Raw genomic sequence first — 25,633 nt, forward strand, 5'->3', positions numbered from 1 at the left:
GAGCTCTGTCCAGTTATTCAGTTTCTTATTCAGATGAACCAAGTCATCCAGGTATGGCAACACATAGAACCAGTGCTGTCTGATGTGAGCTGCGACCACTGCTATGCACTTAGTGAATATCCTGGGTGCTGTGGTGAGACCATCTGGAAATGACTTGCTACCAGCCAGAAGTGGATAAACTTTCTGGAATGCCCATCCATCTTTTTGTGGTAGTATACATCCTGAAAGTCTTTCCAGCACATCTAATTGTCCTTTTTCGGTAATGGGAGAATGGACTTGTCTGCCATACTCATTTAGATGACGACGGTCCAAAGTTGGTCCGAGGAACCTCCTGGATGACTTGATTGCCTAACAGTTTTTTTATTTCTAGAACTGCACCTTTTCTTTTGGAAGGTGGAATGTTGGGGAGCTTTCTTGAAGGTGGGGGGAGTCATAAAGGGGAATGAATAGCCTCTGATTATGATCTTCTGCATTTTTTTAATTTCTCCATGCCTTTTGGGTTTCTAATACCATGATGAGAATGGATTCCATTCCTAAGTCAAAGTACGATTAAAGTTCATGAAATTAATAGTTTCAATCTTTGATGTCAGCCAGACGTGCTCTTCGCACACCCACAATGTGCCCAGTAATGACCCCTTCTGCAAATCATATGGAGTTACATATATTGGTAACATATCTAAATATGATTGTAAATTCTTTTTTATAAGACTCATTGCTCCGACTACTATTGGAACTGTCTGGGTATCTTTCTTTTGCTCTCATTTCTGCATGCAGATCCTGATATTTTATAACTTTGTGTCTGTCTGTATGCAAGACACTGTAGTCACTGGGTGTGGCGATTTCAATGAGCAATGCTACTTTTGTCGTCTTTTCATGGAACACTACATCTGGTTTTCTATCATCTGTCTTTTGAATTGACGGTAATGGGTGATCCCATGTGATGTAAACTTCATAATTTTCTATGATCCTTTTGTGTAATGTTTCCAGTGTTTTTCAGCCACTTCAATACCATAATGTTTTGCACAATCCCCAGTGCAACAGTCTTGCCACGTTATAATGCCTTTCAGTATACAGTCCTTTTGCCATTAGTATGTCACAACCAGCAACAAGGTGTGCAACTGTTTCCAATCCAGTTTTACAAAACCTACATTTGTCTGTTTCTCCCACATGTTCAATGGACTTTGTAAACCAGCATGTACGTAGCCCACTGTCTTGGGCCAGCAGTATTAACCTTTCGTCTCTTGGTTTGAATTCTCCTCTCCTTAACCATTCCTGCATTCTTTCCCGATCAACTTGAGGTTCTTCCAGAAGTTTTCTATACTTGCAACTATATTTATGCATTTTCCACATTTCTTCCCTTCTCATCTGGTCCTTCACCTTATATTCTTTCTTTTGTTTTTTTGCACATTCAGTTGCTTCCTGATTTTTATCTACTTCTGGTTTGATTTTTGCATTTCTGTTTGATGCAGATATACTTCTGCTAGATTAAGCAGAAAAGTCATCTTTGATTTATTCTTCTCCTCATATTTCAAAATTTTCACTACATTTGGGTCTTGTGCGGTCAGAAGATACGTGTGGTGTCTCACGATTGCAGATATATACATGTAATCAATTTCAAGGAGGCCCATTCCTCCTTTGGAATGGGGAATATATAATCTTGGTATGCACTGATTTTTATAAATCATTTGGTGGAAATGAAGCATCCTTGTTTTCCTATCTAATCTATCCAACATGTTTTGGGGCAAGTCAATCACTCCAATACTGTAAGTTAGGACAGGAAGAGCAAATGGGTTTATAGCTTGCATTTTGTTCCTAGATGTCAACGCTGTTAAGTTTTCTAAAGTATTCCTTACTAAGGTTTATTCACATTCCTTCATGCTTTATTGCTGATCCATGCACCTATGTGTCTTAGGTGATGGACACGTAGGCCATGGGGTCCAAAGACAAATACCCCCCCCCGTCTCCAGAGTGCAGCAGTCAACAACTGTCCAGGAGTACTGGTAAGGCCTCTCAGGGAACAGTCCCCGGAGGCCTTGATTTTGCAGACCACTTCTGCTGTGGGAGTGACATCCACCAACAGAATTCCTCCACTTTGCCCAGGGTGGGGTCTATCTCCAGAAGTGTTAGAAGACAACCCTTGAGATGTTTGGAAGCACAGCTTCTTCCCTCCCTTCTGGTTCCTAGAAAAAGACCTTTGGGGAGGAGGGAACTGTATTCTTATTGCCGAAAGGCTCTTTCCATCTTACTCACTTCTGGAGAGTGCTTTTTTAACTTTAGGTCCAAAGAGTGTAAAGCGGTTGTAAGGGGCATTAACAAATGATGTCTTGAAGTACAACACAAAATCACACAATTGCATCCAAACATGTCTCCTCATGGTTATGCTGGTGTCTGTAGATTTTTGAAGCACCTTCAGTCATGTTAGAAAATCAGGCACATCGACGGACTTTAAAAGGACTGGAGGATGGTCAACAGTGAGTCCACAGACTTCTTGTCCTCTGCAGAAATGGACCCAGAGAGAGATTTGGAGAGCTCTGTCAAATCCCTCTGGAAATGTGTCACATGTGCCAAACAGTTCAGCACCCTCAGTGTGAAGGTATCTGAAGCATAAACCCTCTTCCCAAATCTATCTACAGTGGATATAAAAAGTTTACACACCCTTGTTAAAATGCCAGGTTTTAGTGATATAAAAAAATGACACCACAATAAATCATTTCAAAATTTTTCCCACCTTTATTGTGACCTATAACCTGTACAATTCAATTAACAAATCTGTTAGGGGAAAAAATATAAAAAATAAAAAAACGTACAATAAGCTGGTTGCATAAGTGTGCACACCCTTAAACTAATACTTTGCTGAAGCACCTTTTGATTTAATTACAGCATTCAGTCTTCTTGGGTAGGAGTCCATCAGCATGGCACATCTTGACTTTGTGGCCAAAAAGTTCAACCTTGGTCTCATCAGACCATAACACATTTTCCCACATGCTTTTGGTTGACTTGATGTATTGTTTTGCAAATTTTAGCCAGGCCTGGATGTTTTTCTGTGTAAGAAAAGGCTTCTGTCTTGCAACCCTACCCCATAGCCGAGACATATGGAGAATATGGGAGATTGCTGTCACATGTAGTACACAACCGGTATTTGCCGGTAATTCCTGCAGCTCCTTCAGTGTTGCTGTAGGTCTCTTGGCAGCCTCCATAAACAGTTTTTGTCTTGTCTTTTCATCAATTTTGGAGGGACATCCAGTTCTTTGTAACATCACTGTTGTCCCATATTTTCTCCACTTTTTGATGAGTGTCTTACTGTGTTCTATGGTATATCGAATGCTGTGGATATTTTTTTGTACCCTTCTGATTGATACCTTTCAACAATGAGAAACAATGGGATCCTTTTGATGCTTTGTAAGCTGTCTGTGAACCATGGCTTTTGCTGTAGCAGGCAGCAGAGTAAATGTCAAGAAAATTCTACTAGGACAGCTGACCTTTATTTGGGGTTAATCAGAGTCTCTTTAATTGAAGGCACGTGTGCGCCCAAAAATACTGAATGCTGTAATTAAATCAAGAGGTGCTTCAACAAAGTATTCATTTAAGGGTGTGCACACTTATGCAGCCAGCTTATTGTATGTTTTTTATTTTTTATATTTTTCCCCCTAACAGATTTCTTTGTTTTTCAATTGAATTGTACAGGTTATAGGTCACATTAAAGGTGGGAAAAGTTTTGAAATGATTTATTGTGGTCTCATTTTTTTAAATCACAAAAACCTGGCATTTTAACAGGGGTGTGTAAACTTTTATATCCACTGTAGATATGGGTTCAAAGATTGATACACTCCTATATTATTTACAACTGTGTGGAGATGAAATCTGGACTGTTTCTTAGTTTTGTCCTTGCACTTGAGGTAACGCTGCTACTTCTTGTGATTTTAGGTTGGTTGAGTGGTTACCTGACCTTCCTGATGATGTTCGTTGGATGCAGAAACAGATGTGCACAATTGCTGGTACTGTGTACAACCAAACAAAAAAGAAGTTCTTACAAAAACCATCAAGGTAAAATCTTAATAGTAACAGATTTGTAAAGCTGCTTCATTTAAATACAAGCATTATTTTTTATTTTTGATTCCAAATTTTGTTATGGAAAACAGATTCATTTCCTGTTAGTCTAAATTAAGTCATCAGGTTGCAGCACATAAAATTAATTAGTAAAATACAAAATTGCATTGGCATACATGCATGAAGGTTGCAGGATATAAAGTGAACCAAATAGTTTGTGGGTGTAGGTTACAGTATAACCTGTATGAATCTCTGCCAGTGGCTGAGTCCAATCTCTGGGTTTAGTTACAGGGCCAGGCTGTCTTCCTCCATGATCAAGCAGATGTTGCCTTATCTCAGACATCTTCAAGTATGTGGTGTATAGATGGCATCCACCTGCACCATTTTTAGTTCTTTCTTGCATGTATAACTTTGCTATGTATGCTGCAGTCGGGCAGGAGTCCAGGCTTATGATGGAAGAGTATTTGCAGTACCATTCTGGGTACACTTTTCATTCCCTTTCATTATATTTTCATTGCCTTTCATTATATTATGGATTATTTGTATGTAGTATGAAGTTCCAGGTATTGGAAGTCTGAGATATGCCTGTACTTGAGAAAGCCATCAGGTGTGGCTTGTAAGCATCAGATTTCTGAAAATATTTCCATGTCCAGTGTGCTTTCTGCCCAGGTTCAGATCATGACATGACTAGCTATAGTATGTGCCAGGAATACCAATCCAAAGAGAAGGTCACGGCCTTGTTAAAATAAGCCACCATACGTACAGACATGCACCACAGTTTTATGAGAGGTGTCCATCACATTAAGAAAAAGACAGGTGCATCCAGAGGGAGAAAGAAAGAGAGACCACTGAACTTTCAAATTCAGTTGAGACCCTTAGGTCTGATTATACCAGCTCTGTGGATGCACTCAAAAAGTCCCTGGCCCTGTTGTCTGCTGCAGCCATGGCCTCTGACTTCACCAATTGGAATTTCATTATGCCTGTATCCCCTACCACATACCACCAGTCCAAAGTTAAGGCCCCACGATCCTCTTCAGATGCTGTCTCCCAAAGTCTGCTTCAGAGTGGCATTTGGTTAGTAAAAGAAGTGAAGGGTGGGATTCCCACAACAAATATGTAAGTGCCATTAAGTTAGAATCCTGGGATGTTCCCAATAAAATTCCTAAATCCATGATGACCACTCTGGTGCCATACCCAAGACACCTCATGCCTAAGCAGCTGCCTCCTGGCAGGCCTCACCCCCCCCACCCACCCCAATGCCCTAGCCAGCTTTCCTCCCAGGATCGGGCTAAATTAGCTCAGGGTTCCCTCAAGTGTTTATGCACCCAGCAGCCAAATTCGGAACAGCTCTGTGCGTGTCTGAAGTACTTCCTTTCAAGAAGAAGAGGTAGGTCACCCCAATGAGAGAGAGTCAGTCTTCTCTTATTCTAAAGAAAAGAAGAAAATAGGCAGTAAGTCACAGTTTTTCCTTCCCTTTAGACATATGACACTGATAGCAAGAACCCTTAGATCTTTGATATCTACCAGAGGACATGTCATTTGGAGGTGAATCTCCTTATCACAAAAGAAAAATTTAGGTTGCAGTCTCAGGAGGCCTCAAATTCCCAAAAGAGATACAAGGATCTTTTGTGTCTTGGACTTCCTAAATAAATAGCTATCTCACCAGTCCAGGAAGCCTTCAAGCAGCATTCTTAGAGTTAGTTTTCCAACCCCTTTCCTCCAAGAGACTTGATGGATTTTATAGGGTTCAGGATTCCCGCAAGTTTCTTTATAAGAACCTCATTGCAGATCTGTATATAGAGTACCCTTGAAATCTGCTAAGGGAAGTAGATTTACTCTGGAGTAGAATAATCTTCCCAGTGACAGGGAAAACAGATTGCTTAACCAGTTTGAGGAAAATGAGTACACTTCAGGGCCCATAATATTCATATTTACATTCTGAATTGTCTGGAAAATACCATTAACCAACTCAAGGATAATTAGTAAGGAGTACAGACTGAAACCCTGAAGGTTAGCCAAACTGAAGCCGTTTTACAATTTGATAAAGATACCTTAAATTGTGAGTATTATGTGATGTTCTTCGTCTCACATTGCTGCAGTCATGACCTATGGGTAGTCCGCTGTCCTCGGTCGGCCCAAATACCAAAGGGCTAGGCTGGCGTCGGTCATTGTCGCTTAGAGCTGACATCAGTACGCAGTAGTACTTAAGCGCATGACCGACGCCATATCCTCAGTCTTTCTTGCAGCGTGGTCCGAAGCAGAAGCAGTGTTTGCGAGTGCCGTTCGGCGTTCTGAAATTTTCATTTACCGAGTTTCAGACCGAAGACCAAGTTGGGCTAAGTACCCTGTTGGGAAAATTTTTGTTTTTTCTTGCCTCAGTTATCCGGATGTCAGAAAAAGTCAATAATTGCATTTCTTGTGGGAAACAGATACCTCATAGGGATTATCATTCTCTCTGTATTCCTTGCTTAGGGCCTGAGCATGACGTAGTCGGGTGTCGCTTTTGTGCTAGATTTAATAAGCGCACCATTAAGCGAAGGTTAGACTGTGCCAGGCTTGTTTTCGGTAAGCGGTGTAACTATAACATGCCGTCGGATCCTCCGACGCCCGCTACCGCTAAGAAGCATAAGGATAAATCCTTAAGATCTAAACCGGATGAGTCGTCCGTAATGGACGCCGGTTCTTCGGAGCCTCCGGTTGAATCTATGGATTTTGCCGAGGGTTCGGCTGAATCCCAGGGGGAACCTTTACTTTTACAGGAGTTGGCCTCTCAGGAGTCAGGACAGGCCGAGGGTGCTTCTCAGGTTTCAGTAGTTCCATCCTTACAAAAGGTTAGTAGGCCTTCTACTTCAGTGGCTAAAGGCCATGCTAAGGCCAAACCTGGTCTTGCTGGACCTGGTCTTTCTTCTAGCTCTCCAGGCCCTGTTCCTAAAAAACATATGTTGAAAATGGCGGAGGACTTGATTACTTTGATCAGGGGTTCTATGCCCCCCCCAGAGAAGAGGCCTAGGGTGGAGGCAGATTTAGAGGGAATGGATCATTCCTCGGACTACTCTGATTCCTCAGCTGAAGAAATTCAGGATTTTCCTTCCTATTCTGATTCAGATGCAGAGGACTCCTGTCCTTCTGCTTCTCCTCCAGAAGATTTTTCCTTTTCTGAAACTTTACATACCATGAGGGAGCATTTCAAGTGGGAAGGTCAAGATTTCTCAGATTCTAGAAAAAGGCTTAGGGAATTTTTGTTTCTGCCACAACATAGGCCCTTGGCTATTCCTCCTGTCTTAGATGTTGTTCAGGATGTTTTTTCTGAAGCTTCCCTTAATCCTGATTCTCTGCCTCCGGCCCCTGTTAAGCCTGACAGGTATTACAGAGTTCCAGAAGCACATAAGTACTTGTATAAGAGTCCTAGGGCTGATCCGGAAACCATTATTCAAGGCCCTAAGGGGGTTAGGGCTTCTGTGGCTAAAAATCCAGTCCCTTTGGATAAAGATTCTAGGGCATTAGACAGGTGGGGGAAAAAAGTGTACACCTCCTCTACGTTAGCTATGAGGGCTTTGAATTGCCAATTTCATATGCTGAAGTATCAGAACTTTTTGTTAGGCCAATTGAAATCTAAAGTGGATGCCTTATCTGAGGGTATAGAGTGTAAGGAGCTCCAGGAGTTGGTTCATGCATCAGATCAAGTGGGCAAGCATTCTTTGCAGTGTGGTTTTGATGCTCTTCAGGCTTCTTCTAGGGTGGCTGCTACAGGTTCAGTTATTCGTAGGCATGCCTGGCTTAAGGATCAAAATTTGACAGAACATGTAAAGGCTCGAATTTTGGATGTTCCTCTTCAATCTGAAGTCCTTTTTGGTCCTCCTGTGGAATCAGTTTTGAAAAAGATGGAAGATAAGGCTAAGTCTATGCAGACGGTCAAGGATTTTTTGCAGGTGCAGCCCCCTAAGTTTAGTAGGAATTGGCCTGCTAGGGGATGGTCTTATCCTTCTTTGGATTATCAGCCTAAGGGCAGGTGTAGACGGGGTAGAGGCAGGGCTCACGCTCAGGGTTCCTTCAGGCCTAGGACTTGGAGTTCTCCTGCACAGTCTTCTGGTGAGGGCAGGGGTCAGTCCTTTCGTAAGCAGACCCAATGACCTGTATCTTCCGCTGCCAGACCCTCCCTTACTGGCAGCTCCTCTAGGAGGAAAGTTGGGACTTTTCAAAGAAAACTGGAATTTGATCACCCAAGACAAATGGGTGTTAGATATAATAAATCGAGGTTACAAGTTTTATTTTCACACTTTTCCTCCTTTCAAGGGCATGCCAGATGTGCCTCCTCAACAAAGGCTGGAGGCTCAGGAGCAGATTTCTTTACTTTTGCAGATGGAGGCAATTCAGGTGGTCCCTCCTTCAGAAGTAGGCCTAGGATTTTATTCCCGTCTATTCCTGGTACCAAAGAAAGGAAACACTTGGAGGCCAATTCTGGATTTGTCCATTCTCAACACCTACCTAGAAATTCCAAAGTTCAAGATGTTAACATTACAACAACTCCTGCCTATGATAGGCAAAGATCATTGGATGGTAACCCTGGATCTCAAAGAGGCCTATCTTCACATCCCTATCAAGCCCAGCTGCAGGAGATTCCTGAGATTTCGGGCTGGTACTTCACATTATCAATTCTCTGCATTGCCCTTTGGCTTATCTACTGCGCCCAGGGTGTTCACAAAAGTTCTGGCTCCTGTGATTGCTTTCTTGAGACAGGGAGGAATACAAATTTATCCTTATTTGGACGATTGCCTGATTCTTGCTCAAAACAAAGACAAATTACTACAGCATCTCCAGTATGTAATGACAGTTTTAAGGTGCCTAGGGTATACTGTGAACGAAATAAAGTCCAGTCTAGTGCCCTCTCAGGACATATGCTTTCTGGGTGTGAGACTGAATACAGCCTCTCATATGGCATTTCTGACCCCGGACAAACAAAGAACTCTTCCTCTCTACTTCCGGCAGTTATCAGTAATGTCCAGGCTGACTGCAAGGACAGTCCTCCAAGCCTTGGGGTTCATGGCATCTTGCATTCTAGTACTTCCCAATGCCAAACTGTATATGAGGAAGCTTCAATGGTATCTCAAAAGTGTGTGGGCTCAACACTCCCACAGTTTGGGCACTGTCATTCGGATTGTACCTTGCATCCAGAAAGAATTACTTTGGTGGGCTCAGGAATGTCACCTAAACAAGGGACTCTCTGTGTCCAGACCAGAGGCGAGTCAGATCCTAACGACGGATGCCTCGGACTTGGCTTGGGGAGCACACTTCAATGGAAAATGGATACAAGACATGTGGCCTCCCAAACTTCTACATTTGCATATCAACATGAAAGAGATGTTAGCAGTTCAATTTGCTTTGATGGCATTCAAGGAACTCCTTCAGCCAGGACAGGTGTTGATACAAACAGACAACACAACAGTCATGTGGTACATCAACAAGCAGGGGGGTACCCATTCTTACCCTCTTTGCAGACAAGCAATGATTTTATGGGAGACTGCTCTGGGTTTGTGAATCAATCTTCAGGCAAGGTTTTTGCCAGGAGCACAGAACTCCCTAGCAGATGTTTTGAGCAGACAAATGGTGGATCCCCACGAGTGGAAGCTGGATCCTCAGATTTTCAAACAATTGACTGTGGCTTGGGGAACTCCAGACATAGATCTATTTGGTTCCCCACTAAATTTTCAACTTCCAAAATTTTGCACAAAGATGTTCCACCCAGATGCTTGGAAAGTGGATGCTCTGTCTTTCAGTTGGAACAACCTTCACGTTTATGCTTTTCCTCCTCTGCCTCTTCTTCCCAAGGTACTCTTGAAAGTCAGACGGGACAAGCCTTGCATGATTCTAATAGCACCAGACTGGCCACGTCAACATTGGTATCCTCTGCTGAGGAGTTTAATCCAGGAGCCTCCTTGGCCTCTGCCACAGATTCCTCATTTGTTGTCTCAGTCAAACAATCATTTTCTCAATGTTCAGGTGCAGTCCCTCCATCTGACAGCCTTGCATATTCTGTGATGGAGCCGGTGGGGTCTCAGCTTCCTCAACAGGTTTTAGATGTCATTTTGGAAGCTAGGTGGCCTAGCACTAGAAAAGTTTATGCTGATAAATGGAAGAGATTTTTTCTTTGGAGCACTGCAAAGGGTTTTGATGTTTCAGTGCCTAATTTGAGTTTTGCTCTGCAGTACTTTACTGAATTACTGGACAAGGGTTTGTCATTCTCTTCTGTAAAGGTTCATGCTGCAGCCATTTCTGCTCACTATGACTGTGACCCTCCTTTATTTTCCCATCCTTTGTTCAAACAATTTCTTAGAGGGGCAAAGAATATAAGACCCCCACGTAGAGCTCCTACTCCTTCCTGGGATCTCAATTTTGTTTTGGAGAAACTTACTTTACCTCCTTTTGAACCTGCAGCTACGTCTGAACTGAAGTTTTGTCTTGGAAGACTGCTTTTTTGTTGGCCATTACTTCTGCCAGGAGGGTATCTGAATTACAGGCTCTCATGGCAGTAGAACCTTTTTTGATATTTCATAAGGATAGAGTTTCTTTGCGGACTAACCCTACTTTCATGCCTAAAGTGATTTCTAGTGTGGCCTTGAATCAGTCTATTCATTTGCCTACTTTTTATGCTGAACCCCAAAATAAAGGGGAAAAAGTATTACATTCTTTGGATATCCATAGGCAGTTACGTTACTACTTGAACAGAACTAAGGAGTTCAGACAGGCTCAACAGTTATTTGTTTCTTTTGCTTTGAATTCACAGGGGGAAGCTGTTTCTAAGCAGACTATTTCAAAGTGGATTGGTCATTGTATTGCCTTTTGTTATTCTCATCATGGGAAGGATGTCCCTGCTGGGATCAGGCCTCATTCTTCTAGGGCTACTGCCACTTCTACTGCTTTTTTGAGGGGTGTAGCTACTAAGGATATTTTGGAAGCAGCTACTTGGAGTTCTGTACACACTTTCACTAAGCATTACCATCTCCCTCTCTATTCCAAGTCCAGGGCTGGGTTTGCCACTGCAGTTTTACAGGGCATGTTAGCAGCCCCTAATTCCTTGTAATTTGTCAGCCTCCCTTTTCCTTTGCTTTGGGATTCTACCCATAGGTCATGACTGCAGCAATGTGAGACAAAGAACATAGTACAGTTTTGTACCTACCATAAATGTAGATGTTCAAGGATCTACATTGCTGCAGTCCAATTTTCCCTCCCTCCTTCCCCTCTATAGGTTGGGGTTGCTGGGCTTTGTTTGGAGATATTCTTTGCTTACACACTGGGGGTTGTTGGGCTTTTTCTATTTTTGGCTTTGGCCTTTTCTTTTAGGCCTTCTGACATCTGGGGCAAGAAAGACTGAGGATATGGCGTCGATCATGCGCTTAAGTACTACTGCGTACTGACGTCAGCTCTAAGCGACAATGACCGACGCCAGCCTAGCCCTTTGGTATTCGGGCCGACCGAGGACAGCGGACTACCCATAGGTCATGACTGCAGTAATGTAGATCCTCGAACATCTACATTTATGGTAGGTACAAAACTGTACTTTGCGCTTGCAGCATTCATGGCTTTTGCAACCGTCATTTATGAGGAAACTTTCTTGTTTTAGGATCTAGTCCCTGCCTGAGGATGTCAAGGTTTAACTTCTAAATGCCTCTTTGGATAATGAGTTAGTGTTTGGACCCCCATCTTGCAATGTATTTAAAAAGACTAGAAATCAAAATGAAAACTCTGGAGGTGGTCAAACTCGTTTCTCCCTCATATCCACGTATTTTTATTTAGTTATTTATTAACTAGATAGGTGGATTGGTAAATACCATACTGGGGATGCTTTTTATTCCCTGTCTTTATGATTGTTAATTGTAGATTGTTTGTATATAGGAGTCCAGAATAGTGGCCTTGTAGGTCTTCAGTCATGACCCAGGTTCAAAGATGAGCAGAATTTACAGAACAAACACCAGTATGTATACATGCATACTATGAATATGCATAAATCAGGTAAGCTTCAAATTAATATCCCAATGGTTACGGCAAAGCATGTACAAGAACCACAATCTCATTACTCCTTAATGTCAAACCCATTCATTTTTACAAGGAGATATTGACAGACTATTTACAATGTAATGTACATAGCATTTACAGGTAAAGTATTGATGGTGTTAATGGTCAAAGTTGCAGTACGGATTTTTGGGTCTTCTTGTCGAGCAGAACCCACAGCTGGCCCAGTTTCCAGAGTCTTTGCTTCATTCCTAGCAGATGGACATCTGAAGACTGACGTCTGGAAATAAGGGTATAAGAAGGGCATCTGCCTGCACCATCTTCAGATGTCCTTCTATTCCATGTTGCAGTATTCATAACATGATGGATTATCTGCCTAGGCGACCCGAATGTCAGGTCTGTATACAAAAGATTTAAACTACTGCAAGGTACATGCAGTGTTGCACATAGGCTAGCGCTGATGTAGACCATAAAAGTGACATCTGCATGTACCATCCTCAGAACTTCTCTGCCACCAGTCCAAACACCATCTTCTCCTATTTGTCCAGTCGCCAAGTGGTTGCTGTTTCAGGTAATGCCCCATTGGGAAATTGTATTGTGCTTTTTTGCTACTACATGTTTTTCGAGGTTAATGTCATCCAAGAAAGGCAAGTGCAATTGTGGAAGACAAATTCCACAGAAAGTTAACCATGATCATGGTTTGTTTCGTCTGGGCTCTGCTCACAATTATAAGGCTTGCGTGATTTGTCAGGCATTTGTCCCTAAGACCTTCCACAGTTGTCTTTCTGCCCTAAACATTTACCTCCAGAATCAGAGATTAAAGCAACTAGTGCTTGCAATGAAGGATACGTTGGGTCCATTTGGTGAGCCTCCAAAAAGAAGGTTATAAAAGATTAATCCTGAGTCTTTGTCTGTGCCTCTGAATCTGGACGTCCCTCTCGAGGCCAGTGAAGGACAGGAGGTCTGTACGATGACTGGTTCTCTTCCTGCAGTGGGTACTAGTTTAGAGGCTGCTAGGGAGAATACCATGAGCACGTCTGCAGAGATTTCGCATACGTCTGTTCAGGATGGTAAGGGGGAACTATGGCTCACTTCTTTGGATGCCCCCTCGCACTACTTCTTAGCCACTGAAGACAGTCCAATGTCTGTGCCGGATCCTAGGCCTGCGTCAGTCCCCCCCATCCCAGCCTAGGATCGATCCTCCTTTTAAAAAGAAACAAAAACAGAAACATGTTTCTTCTTCACAGGATCCTTACCCAGACTGGCAGGCTTTCTCTCAGGGAATTCTTAATGCTTTACTAACCTTAAGACCTTTCTCTGCTTTACCTCCTACTACAGTTTCCCCCTCTCCTCCTTTGCCTAGGATATCTGCTTTGGAATAGGAACCCTCTGAAGAAGTTTCATTCTCAGATGCAGTTCTTACTTACTCAGCACAAATAGACTGTCCCTTGGTTTATGCTTTCCCTGAAGTAGATTTAAATGGTGGTGATTCCCCTGCAGAAAATATCTCTTTTGGAGAGACATATTCCAGAATGAGAGATTTATTTTAGATGGGAAAGTTCCCAAGCTTCAGAAATACAGAAGAGGTACTATGACCTCCTACAGATGGACTCCCCTTCTGCCATTCCACCTGTGTTGCCTGCTTTCCATGATGCTTTCCTGTCGGCTTCCAAAAGGCCTAACTCACAACCTCCTGCCCCAAAAAGACCGAATAGATTTTACAAGTTCCCAGAGGACAGCAAATATCTTTGCAAATGTCTTCCTACAGATCAGGTTGTGATCTTAGTGTCTGCAGATAGGCCTTCCAGTTTTCTCCTTCCCTGTGATAAAGACAGTAAGATGATCGAGAGGCTAGGAAAAAGCCTACACATCTTCTATTTTGACCTTCAGGGCCATTAACTACCAAACTTGTATGTCTAAGTATGTTTTAGCCTGCTTTCTCAGGTTTCACAGCTGCTGACAGACCTTCCAGACTTTGCAGCTAAGGCACAACTTTCTTTCTTTTTGAAAGCCTCTTCCCAAGTTACTCGTCACGCCATAAAGTGCAGTTATGATACAGCTGAGGTATCTGCCAGATCAGTTATGTGTGGATATGTCCTTAGGAGATATACTTGGCTAAGATTACAGCCCTCGCCTGATGATATCAAGGCAAAACTTATGGATGCACATCTTGACAATTCTGTCTCTTTTGGTGCTAATGCTGCTCCTCTTTTCAAATCCCTTCAAGAAGAAGGAAGAGAGTAACAGGAACTTAAGCACATTTTTGTGTCCCCAGTTCCTAAATATCATAGAAATTACCCTTCCAAACCACATTTTGTGAGGAAGAAAATCCATACCCCTCCTTTCTCTTCCAAGAAAGGGACATGCAGGCAGAGCTCTTCCAGAACTCAACCACCCAGTGCTCAAAAGCCCCCCTTTTCTGACAGACCATGTAGTCTGTGACTACCTGCCTAGACTCGCCAGTATTCTTCTTTCCCAGTATTCTTCTTCTTTCCAGTATTCTTCTTTCCCAGTATTCTTCTTTCCCAGTGACTTTCTCACTTTCTTTCCACATGAGCAAACATAACCACTCACAAGTGGGTAATTTCTTTTGTCCAAAACGGTTACTTCATGGTTTGGAAATCCATCCCTCCTTTCATGGGCATCCCTCAACCCCCTCAAGAGCAACTTTGTAGAACAGTGTGTGTGTGCTGTGTCTTTAAGAGCATTTCAAGGACTGAACATGCATATATAAATAGCGAGCATGTGCTATACTCAGTGCCATTTTTTTTTTTTTTTTTTAGAGTGCAGCCAGAGAGTGAACATGTATGAATATAATAGCTAGTTTGTTTATAGGTTTACCTAAGTTAAAGTATTAAGTCTCAATCCTGATGTGTTTGTACATAATAATGCTGTTTGAACAGAACCCACAAAGTCTTGTCTATTGTGTCCCGAATAGACGAGCGACAAACTTTATTTCCCTCCGGTGCTTCAAGACCTGACCTCACAGGGGACCATTCAGGAAGTTCCCCCTCTGCAAAGAGGAAATGGGTTTTATTCCAGGATGTTTCTAGTCCCCAGAAAATATGGTCCATGGAGACCTATCTTAGACCTGTCTCAACTCAACCTTTTTCGACGGGTTCCAACCTTCAGGATACTCACCCTCCAAACCTTGTTCACTCTTCTAGTATCTCAGGCTTTCTTGGTTTCTCTAGATATCAAAGATGCATATCTTCATATTCTAATTCACCCTCTGTTCAGGAAATTCTTACATTTTTCTGTTGCTTCGTCTCATTTTTAGTTTTGTGCTTTGCCCTTTGGACTCTCCATGGCTCCAAGGGTATTCATGAAATCCTTGGCTCCTGTCATTGCCTTTTGCAAACTTCATGGCATTCTCATTTACCCTTACCAGGATGACCTGCTTATTCAAGCAGACCGTCCAGACACTCTGCTAAGGAATTTTCAGACCACCATCTCCTTGCTCCAAAGCCTGGGATTCACTGTCAGCTACAAATCCTCCCTCAATCCTTCTCAGGATCAGGTTTTACAGGGTTGCAGGATAAAGACAGACCTTATGATGACTTTTCAGCCCCTGCAAAAATGCAGTCTCTTCTGACCTGTTTTCAACAGTTGCTTCCTCTGACTTCATTGACAGCCAGAGAGTTTCTTAGAATGCGAGGGTTCATGGCATCTGTTATCCCCATGTTACTCTTAGCCAAACTTCGCATGGGAAAATTGCAGTTGTGTCTGATGTCTCTCTGGTCCCAGCATGCTTATCCTCTTGAGTTTATTCTCCCTCTTCTCCGTTGTCTGAAGAAAGAATTACAGTGGTGGATTTAACAAATATCTCAGAATCCAGGCTTGACAGGTTGCTTCTCAAGCAAATGTCACTTTAGTAGCTCTTTACATTCCTTCAGCTCAAAATGTTCTGGCAGACACTTTAAGCAGGTCCATGACACAAGCCCACAAATGGATGCTTCACAGAGATGTTTCTGGGCATTCTTCACTGGTGGGGTACTACTCAAATAGATCCGTTTGCCTCACCTTGAACAGACAACTTCCAATATTTTGTGCTAGAGTCTCAGGTTTTCTGGTATGGAAGATGGACACTTTTTCATTCTCCTGGAAGAGGATTTTTTTATGCATTCACCCCTTCCATTCATTCACAAGTTCTGCTGAATATTCAGCAAGACAAACCATAAATCTTGTTGGTGACCCCCATTTAGGGGTTCCCTCTTCTTCTGCAAATAGCCAAGGGCAGTCATCACAAGTTACCTCACAGGGTGGATCTTCTCACACAAGACAAAGGATCTCTTATTCACCCACGTCTAACAACCCTAAACCTGACTCTGTGGATGATAGGCTTCTGATCGCTTTTTGACACCTTTTTTCTGAGGATGTGCTTGTAGTCCTGCAGGAGGCCAGAAAACCCAATACTAGGAAATCCTACTTGTCCAAATGGAAGAGGTTCTGCATCTGGTGTCTTAAGGAACAGCTAGAGCCATTTTCAGTGGATATTCCCCTAGTTCTTTCTTATTCATGTGAGCTGCTTAAGGCTGGATTTACTTATTTTTCTGTTAAGGCCCACTTATCCATCATTTCTGCATGTCTGCCTCTATCTCCTCCTTTAGCTTCCAGGTTAGAGGTTAAGCTTTTTCCTTAACAGCATCCTTCATATCAGACCTCCCAGCAAACCCATTCCTCCCCCCCCCTGGGATTTGTATTTTGTACTGGAAAAGCTTACTCAGACTCCCTTTGAGCCTGCAGTCTCAGCTTCTTTGAAGCATTGCACACGGAAGACTATTTTGCTGGTAGCCATCACTTCTGCTAGAAGAGTCTCCAAACTTCAAGACTTAGATATTTCTCAACCTTTTCTCATTTTCAATAAGGATAGGGTCTCTCTCCACACTAACCCCTCCTTCATGTCTAAAGTGTTTAATGACTTGCCCCATAACCAGTCTATTCATTTACCTATTTTCTTTCCCCTCAAAATTCTAGTGAAAAGGTGCTGTATACCTTGGATGTACATAGACAACTCAGATTTTACCTAGACAAGACCAAGGAAATCAGAACAGCTCTTTGTTTCCTTTCAACGCAGGGCACTGGGAAAACTTGGATATCAAGGTCAATTTCTTCTGTTTTGTTCTCCGTGGAAAAACTCTCTCTTCCTCAGTAAAAGCTCATTCCACTAGGGCTGTGGCTTCATCTGGGGCCTTCTTCAAAGATTTGGACACTGCCTTTATTTTGGAGGGAGCTGCATGGTCTTCTCTCCACACTTTCACCAAGCATTCCAGAGCAGGCTTTGCCAGGGCAATCCTGCATGGCTTCATGAAAACTTCTGCTCCAATCTCCCTTTCATGAGCTTTGGCACTCTCTCTCATGTTATGAATACTGCAACATGGGAATAGAAGGACATATAATAGTTGTGTAAATCTTACCATAACCATAGATGTTCTTTTCTTCTACGTTGCAGTATTCTGTCTCACCCTGCTACCCCCTTGGTTCATGCTTTTCTTTGGATGATATTTTGCTTCTGCCTCATATCCTTGGGCTGATGTTCTGACTGGGGCATTCATTTCTGAGGATGGAACGTGCAGACATCACTTTTGTGGTCTACATCAGCTGCTAGCCTGTGTGCAATGTCATACATACCTTGCAGAAGTTTAAATTTTTTGTATACTGGCCAGACATTTGGGTCACCTAGGTGGGGAATCCCTCATGTTATGAATGGTACAACATGAAAGAGAAGGACATCTATGGTAATGCTAAGATTTTACTAAGATTTTACAAACTGTTCTTTCTTTCTTTCTAGTCATGTAGTCTGATGCTCTTCATGTGTATTCATAATGCTCGCAGTCCATTGGTCAGTTCATTTTTCCAGAGTATCTCCTTCTTCCAGTCAGATAAGTACCCCATTGGGGATTTTCCTCTGTTAATTTAATGCTTAAAAAGGTCAACAATTGCCTGAAGTGTGGGAACCAAATCCCACATAAGATTTTCACTCATTTTGTCTCTTCTGCTTTGGGTCTCATTACAGGATCTCTTAATTGTCCTGACTGTGCTAAATTCTGATTAAAATCCCTCACATGTTGGGTCGAGGTATTAGCTGCCATATAGAGTCCTTGGTTTTGGTTCCCCCCACTGGCTTTGCAATCCTCTGCTACTACTGGGTTTTCACAAACACCACCAACTTCTACTAGTGTCATTCTGAAGAAAGAGGAAGACAAAAAAATGAAGGATTGTGACATTTCTGATAAAGCTCTTGTTTTAGTCGCTAAGTCGACTGATAACCCAGGTGAGGCAACTTTGCAGTCCCCTGGTCTGGTGACTCCAAGGCTGAAACCCGCTGGTACAGCCCATCTGGGGGCTGACATGGTTTCCGGCCTCCTTGCCTCTGTTACCTTGACACAGACGTCAGTTGTGTCTGAGGTTGCTCAGCTTCCAGTGTTCACATTATGGGTCTCGAGTGAGACACCCTGTCTACCTAGGCTACTGAAACCTTAACTGAAGCAGCAGTCGAATGTTTGCACCCTCAGATCATCCCTTCTAAATGCACACCTAAACAAAGTGAACCATTTTTTGTCTTCGCCACTGCCTTCAACCACTTTTCAGCCTGAAGCCCAAGATCTCCTGAAGTAGCACAGCATTTCACAACTTTCGTGAAATCTAGGGAGACCTCCCACACATTTGTTTCTAAAGCCTCCACATCCAAAAGAAGCAGGGAGATGGCTTTTCAGGAAGATTCAGATTCCCTAAGCTCAGAAGATGAGGAAGAGTTGTCATATTCTGAGCACCTTCCATAACAAACTTATCCAGATTCAGACTCAGATGACACCCTGTCTTCTGCCTTTACCCAGAGGACCTTATTTTCAGGGTACCCTTCATAAAATTAATGAGGCCTTCAACTAGGATAGCAAGTAATTCTCAAAATCTCAGACCCGTTATAGGGAACTGCAGAGTGTGCCTTCTCCCAGGCTACGGGGCTATCCCTCCTGTACACATAGTACAACAGTTCTCACAAGCTGAGACCCATTATAGGGAGCTGCTGAGTTTGCCTTCTCCCAGGCCGCTGACTATCTCCCCTGTACATATAGTACTGAATGCCTGGCATTGCTTTACATCCTGCTTATTTACCACCTGCTCCTAGGAAGCTGGACAAGTTTTAGAGTGCTTGAATCTCGCAAGCACCTTTACAAAAATTCCAAGGCTGACCCCTAATTCGTCTCAGTTAAATCCACAAAAGTTGTCCATAAGGGGCCAGCGTGGTATTCCCTACCTAATGGTAAGGAAAGTAAACTACTAGACAGATTTGGGAAAACAAGCTTATACTTCTGCCACCCTTGCAATGAGAGCATTCAGTTGCCAATTCCATATGCTAAAGTACCTTGAATCTCTACAGGGCAAAATTCTAGTTAAGGTACTCTTGCAGATAGAACCTTATCAAAGTAAATTCAGGAGACAGCAAGAGAAACCTTGCAAGCCACCAGACACTCCCTAAAATGTGGCTATGACATCCTGAATGTATCGTGCAGAGCAGCTACCACAGTTTTTTTTATCCACATATATGCATGGCTCAGGACTCAGCCCCTGTCAGATCAGGTCCATGCTGAACTATCGGATGCCTCATTAGACAAAGAATTCCTTATCTGACCCCCTGCTAAACAAGTTTTCGAGAAGCCGGATATGAAAGGAGAGTAAAACTGGGAAGGAATTTTTTCGGTCTCTGACACCAAGGTACAGTAGGAATTACCCCTCAAAAACTTTACCTTTTCCTGCTAAACAAGACAAGAGGAGGCCTCCCTATGACAAGAGGTCCAGACAATCCAGGAGACGGCAACTAGAGCAATCTTATAGAACAGAGAGCTTCAAAGAGCCCAGACAGTACAGCACAGAGACCAACTGTGACTGTTTCCAACCACAGCCCCCATACCTCTACCCACCCTCACCTCCAAACCTTTGGGTGAAAGACTGTCCTTCCTAAATCAATTGAAGACCATCACCAGGGACCACCGAGTCCTCTGCATCCAGTTCAGAGAAATTCCACCCTTCTTAGACATTCCAAAACCACCAAAAGAACAAGAGACCATATTACCACCTATCCTTGGGGAACTACTTTAACAAGGATCCATTCAGCTTATTCCTCCAGGAGGGAAAAGGCCTCTACTCAAGGATTTTTCTAGTTCTAAGAAAGGAGGCTACCTGAAGGCCCATCTTGGACCTTTCAAAACTAAAGAAGTTTCTCATTATCCCAACATTCAAAATGCTTCCTTACAAAAATTACTTCCCATGATCTTCAAAGATGCCTTTATGGTCACTCTAGACCTAAAAGATGCTTACCTCCATGTCCCCATAGCAGATAATCACAGTTCTCACTTCCAGTTCTGTGCTTTATCACTTGGGCTGCCCACTGCTCCTACGGTTTTCACAAAATGCTTATCTCCTGTGATAGCACATTTCAGAAATCTGGGAGTTCACATTTACCTATACTTGTATGATTGTCTAATTCAATGAAAATCCACAGCAGAGACCCTAGATGCCTTGCAGGTAACTGTAGACTGCTTTCATAAGATAGGTCTCACATTAAATGTTCCTCAAGCACGCATCCTTTTTTTGGGAGCCTTCATAGATTCAACCCAACAAAAAGCCTTCCTTCATCTGGACAAGATATCTTTACTGACACACTAAATGACCAGCCTGTTACCAAAACAGTACATCTCAGCAAGGGAATTTCTGAAGTTTCTAAGTTCCATGGCTTCCTACATTCTCATATATCCACTTGCAAGGTTATCCGTGAGAAAACTTCAGTGGTTTCATAAAAATGCCTGGGATCAGCCTTTTCATGTTTCTTCCTTGCCTGAAGCAGGAGCTAGTATGGTGTAAGTCACCATACTGTAGAACCCAAGGGCGAATGTCTCTTTACCAGAAGCATACAAGACTATCACTGCAGGCAGTTTAGACATAGCGTAAGGGGACCCACTTGGTTCCTTGAAAGTGCAGGACATCTAGACACCAGATCAGAGAACTGCATATAAACCAGAAGGAGCTATGAGCAGTAGCCATTAAGGCTTTCCAGCAGATTTTAAGCCCATAGATCTTGCAGATTTGGGCAGACAACACCACAGTGATGTAGTACATAAACAAGCAGGGGTATTCTGTCCTTTATGCAGCCTCATGAGGATGGTTTGGATGCTGGCTTAAGAACTAGGACTGACTCTCATAACATCTTGTATTCCAGGTCAGAACAATACCCTGGCAGATCCTTTAAAAAGGGATCTTCTAGATCCCAACACATGGACGCTGAAGAGAGAGGTGTTCTGGAACCAACTGTACAGTGGGTAGGGGGTTTCCCTCAATAAACCTGTTCATCTCTCACCAGAATGACAACTACAAACATTCTGCTTCAGAACTCAATGGACAGAGACTTGGGAAATAGATGCTTTCTCTTTCAGATGGGAAAACTTGTTCCTGTATGTATTCCCACCTTTGTCTCTGATAACCAGGGTACTGATAAAGCTCAGGACAGACATACCCAGACTGATCCTAGTGACCCATTTCCAGCTGAGGCAACACTGGATGTTCTTCATGTTTCACTGTTGTAATCCTGACTTGTAGGATTTCCTGCTGTGGAAGCCCTTGGCCGGCTCGACTACCAGAAAACAGTCTCCCCTCCTACAACAGCCACTGGACACCCTGACCGATGTCAGTACTCTCAGATATAAGAAGAGTCAGATGACGTCATGATCTCAGTTCTTTCTTGCCATTGTAGACTGAAGCAGAGATTGTCAGTGCGTCGATCAGTTCACATCACAGAGGAGACTTCGGAAAGCTACGTACCCTGCTGGGGAACTCTTTCTATATTTTTTGACTAATGTCAGAGAAAACTAATAATTGTCTCCATTGTGGTAAAGAGATTGCACAGTGAGACTTCCATTCTTCATGGTTAACCTAGATCTAAAGGACATATACCTACTCATACCCATAGAGGAATTGCACAGAAGTTTTTTGAGCTTTAAAGCGGGTACCAGGCACTATCAGTTCTGTGCTCTGCCCTTTGGCTTTTCTACTGCTCCCAGGGTCTTCACAAAGTGCTTGGGCCTGCTAATTGCCTTCTGCAGAACAAAGGGGGTGCAAATGTACCCCTATCTGGATGATTGCCTTATCCAGGCTACAAGCTTGGCAAAGCTCAGCTCGGACTTCATGTTCACCCAGAACCTCTTAACCTCCCTGGGGTTCACTATAAGTCATCACAAATCCCAAACAGAATTGTGTTCTTAGGGGTTATACTGGATTGTACACTCCAAAAGGCTTTCTTGCCTGTAGACAAGGTCTCCTTCTTGACTCTCTACTTTCACAAAATCATGGTCAGAGATTTTCTCACTACCAGAGAGTACATAAGAGCACAGGGTTATATGATCTCTTGCATCCTCATGATCCGCCTAGCCAAGCTACACATGAGGAAACTCCCACTGGTACCCTCAAAAGTAAGGTGCCAGCATGCGCAGCCACTCTCAGCCAAGATCCAACTTGGAATCTGCATGGTGGGCTAAAGCTTGCTTCCTCAGCCTGGGTCTCCCCTTCAGATTCACTTTCCTGGATCATACACTGACCACAGATGTTTCAGAGGTAGCCTGGAGAGTACACACCAACCACTTCCAGACACAAGTGAAGTGGGACCACAAGCTCAGGGACAAACACACAAACTTAAAGGAACTTATGGCAGTCCAAAAAGGTCACTAGCCTTCAGAGAGAAATAGAAACCAGGGGTGCTAGTAGTGAAAACAGACAATACCATAGTCATGTGGTACATAAACAAGCAGAGGGCAACGCACTCCTACCCTGTCTGCCGCCTAGCAGTGGATGTTTTGGAAACAGCACACTTCATGGGATTGCACCTTTTGGAACAATACCTGACTGATGTGCACAGCCAACTAGCAGACCAACTCAGAAAAGTCTGTCAGATCCCCCACGAGTGGCAACTGCATCGAGAAACCTTTCTCAGCATAGCCAAAAAAAAAAATAGCGAATTCCTCAAATAGACCTTTTTGCCACCAGGGAAAATACTCAATTGAAAATGTTTTGCTCTAGGGACAAAATAAAATCTGCTTAGAAGACAGATGCTTTCTCATTCCCATGGACAGGCCTCTACATCGATGCCTTCCCTTCAATCCCTCTACTCCCCAGGTTGCTCTTAAAGATAAGGGAAGAGGGGCTAAGGGTAACACTTATAGCCCCAGACTAGCCCAGGCAGCACTGATACCCTCTGCTAATCAACTTAGCCAGTATGAAACTATTGCAGCTGCCACCGAGATTAGACCTTCTGATGCAGGACTGGGGGAAACATTGTGCATTCTCAAATTATCAGCATGGAGGATGCCTTAACAGCTTGAAGGGGATCCTACCCTAGACAGGTTCAGGACATCCTAAGAGAGGTCAAATACCTAGCACTAGGAAATCTTACTTGGCTAAATAGAAGAGATTCTCCCTTTGGTGTGGGCAACATGCTTTAATATCCCCATCTAGCCAAGATCTCAGTCATCCTGTCCTGTCTGGCAAGTCTCTTTGACAAAGGCCTGTCTTACTCCTCCATAAAAATTCATGCCTCTGGTATCTCAGCCCACATCCCTGCCCAACCTCCTATCTTTTCACACCCTCTTATGAAACAGTTTCTTAGGGGAGTAATCCACATCGAGCCGCCCAGAAGCCCTCTGCCCCACCCTGGGACCCTAATTTTGTTCTGGAAAAAAAATCCTCTTCCACTATTTGAAGCAGCTGCCTCCGCTAATTTAAAATTCTTAACATGGAAGACTTCCTTCTTGTTAGCCATCACTTCTGTTAGAAGGGTTGTGAACTGCAAGCACTCATAACAAGTGAAACCTTTCCTTATGTTCCATCCAGCAGAGCCTCTCTCAGAACTAACCCCTCCTTTATGCCCAAGGTGGTGGCACACACCTCCTTAAATCAAGCCATACATCTACCTAACTTCTTCCCCAAGTGACAAAACCAAGTGAAAAGAATTCTTCGTTCCTTGGATGTGCATAGCAGCTCTGTTACTGTCTTGACAGAACAAAGACTTTAACAAAATCAGACCAGCTGTTTGTGGCCTTTGCCACCAGTTCTGAAGGGAAACCAGTTTCCAAACAGACCATTTCTAAAGGGATTTGTCACTGTATCTCATTTTGTTACAGTCACCATGGTAAGATGCCACCTGATGCTGTCAGGACAAACTCTACTAGGGAAACTGTTGCCTCTACTGCCTTCCTAAAAGGGGTACCCATCAAGGACATCCTGGAAGCTGCTACCTGGTCTTTAGTGCATACCTTTACCAAACATTACCACTTATCAGCCTTCTCCAAGTCCAGAGCTGGATTTGCCAGAACATAGTACAGTTGTGTATACTTACCATAAATGTAGGTGCCTGAGTGTATTCATTGTTGTAGTATTTTTTTTCCCCCTAGCTTACAAGGTTGGCTTGAGCAAGCTTCTTCTCTACTCAAGAGGTCCCTCCTCCTGCCCCTTTCCTTGCTTAGGTTGTCTGTCAAAGGCCTTTGACTTTGGGGTGAATCTAGGGGAGCTCCTACCTTCAGGGGCAAGAAAAAACTGCAATCATGGCATTGTCTGACTCCCCTTATACCCAAGCATACTGACATTAGTCAGGGTGTCTGTCCACTGTTGGAGGAGGGAGACTTTTCTCTGGTAGTCAGGCCAACCAAGGGCTTCCACAATGGGAAATCCCACAAGTCAGGACTGCAACAGTGAATACATTCAAACTTCTCTACATTTATGGTAAGTATACAGAACTGTACTTTCTTCCTTCCTTGAGTCAAGTCAAGTGATAGTCCATCCTTACCTAACCACACTCAGGTCAACAGCTTAGAAGACTGGATTTTGACAGTGAGGAATGTTACCTATCCCAAGGACATGCTTTCCATTCTGAAGGAGGCAAGGAAACCCGGTAACAGAAAGTCATGTCAGACAAAGTCAAATTGTTTTTCTATCTGGTGTGACAGCAAGAACATCACCCCTTCTCAGGCAGGCATCAGGTACAGTCTCAACAGTTTGAAAACCCTAATAGAGCAGAGCAATTACTGGGGGGTAAAGAGGACAGACCTGTCTCCAAAACAAACTATTTCCAAATGGCTAACCCACTGCATTAAGTTGTGTTACTCCCACCATGAAAAAACTCCACCTGGTTGTGTTAAAGCCCACTCTACCAGACACTGGCCAACTACCACTGCTTTCCTCAATGGGGTCTTTATCCAGGCCATTCTAGAATCACCCACATGGAACTCGGTGCACATCTTTGCAAAACAGTACAGTCTAGGCAGTGTTTTATAGGGCTAGAGCAGGTTTCAGTACTGGCATCCTACAAAGCCTTATTTCCTAGGATCATAGAGATGACCTGTCCCCCAAGTGTTGGCTTTGGGAGTCCTCCAAAGAGTCAGTACTGCAACGTTGACTGTGAAGAAGGTAGTGCACTTGTGTCACACTTACAGTAATTGTTGATGTTCGAGTAGTATCAGTGTTGCAGTATATACTCCCACCCTCCAAACCCTCTAGTTGCTGACCACTTTTCTCCCCTTTGCTAAATGCAAGGGGTAGA

General features: G+C 43.3%; 1 protein-coding gene across 1 annotated transcript in view; it reads left to right on the plus strand.

The window, feature by feature from the left end:
• LOC122815742 (patatin-like phospholipase domain-containing protein 2) overlaps positions 1-25,633 on the plus strand; it is a 680,367-nt gene that overhangs the window by 570,307 nt on the left and 84,427 nt on the right. The window contains exon 8 of the mRNA XM_044088494.1: positions 3,925-4,044. Within this exon, the coding sequence (XP_043944429.1) occupies positions 3,925-4,044 (120 nt within the window). The remainder of the gene's footprint in view (positions 1-3,924; positions 4,045-25,633) is intronic.

This window comes from Protopterus annectens, chromosome 11.part0, assembly GCF_019279795.1.
Source record: "Protopterus annectens isolate FY-2018-M chromosome 11.part0, PAN1.0, whole genome shotgun sequence".
Classification (NCBI taxonomy): Eukaryota; Metazoa; Chordata; order Ceratodontiformes; family Protopteridae; genus Protopterus; species Protopterus annectens.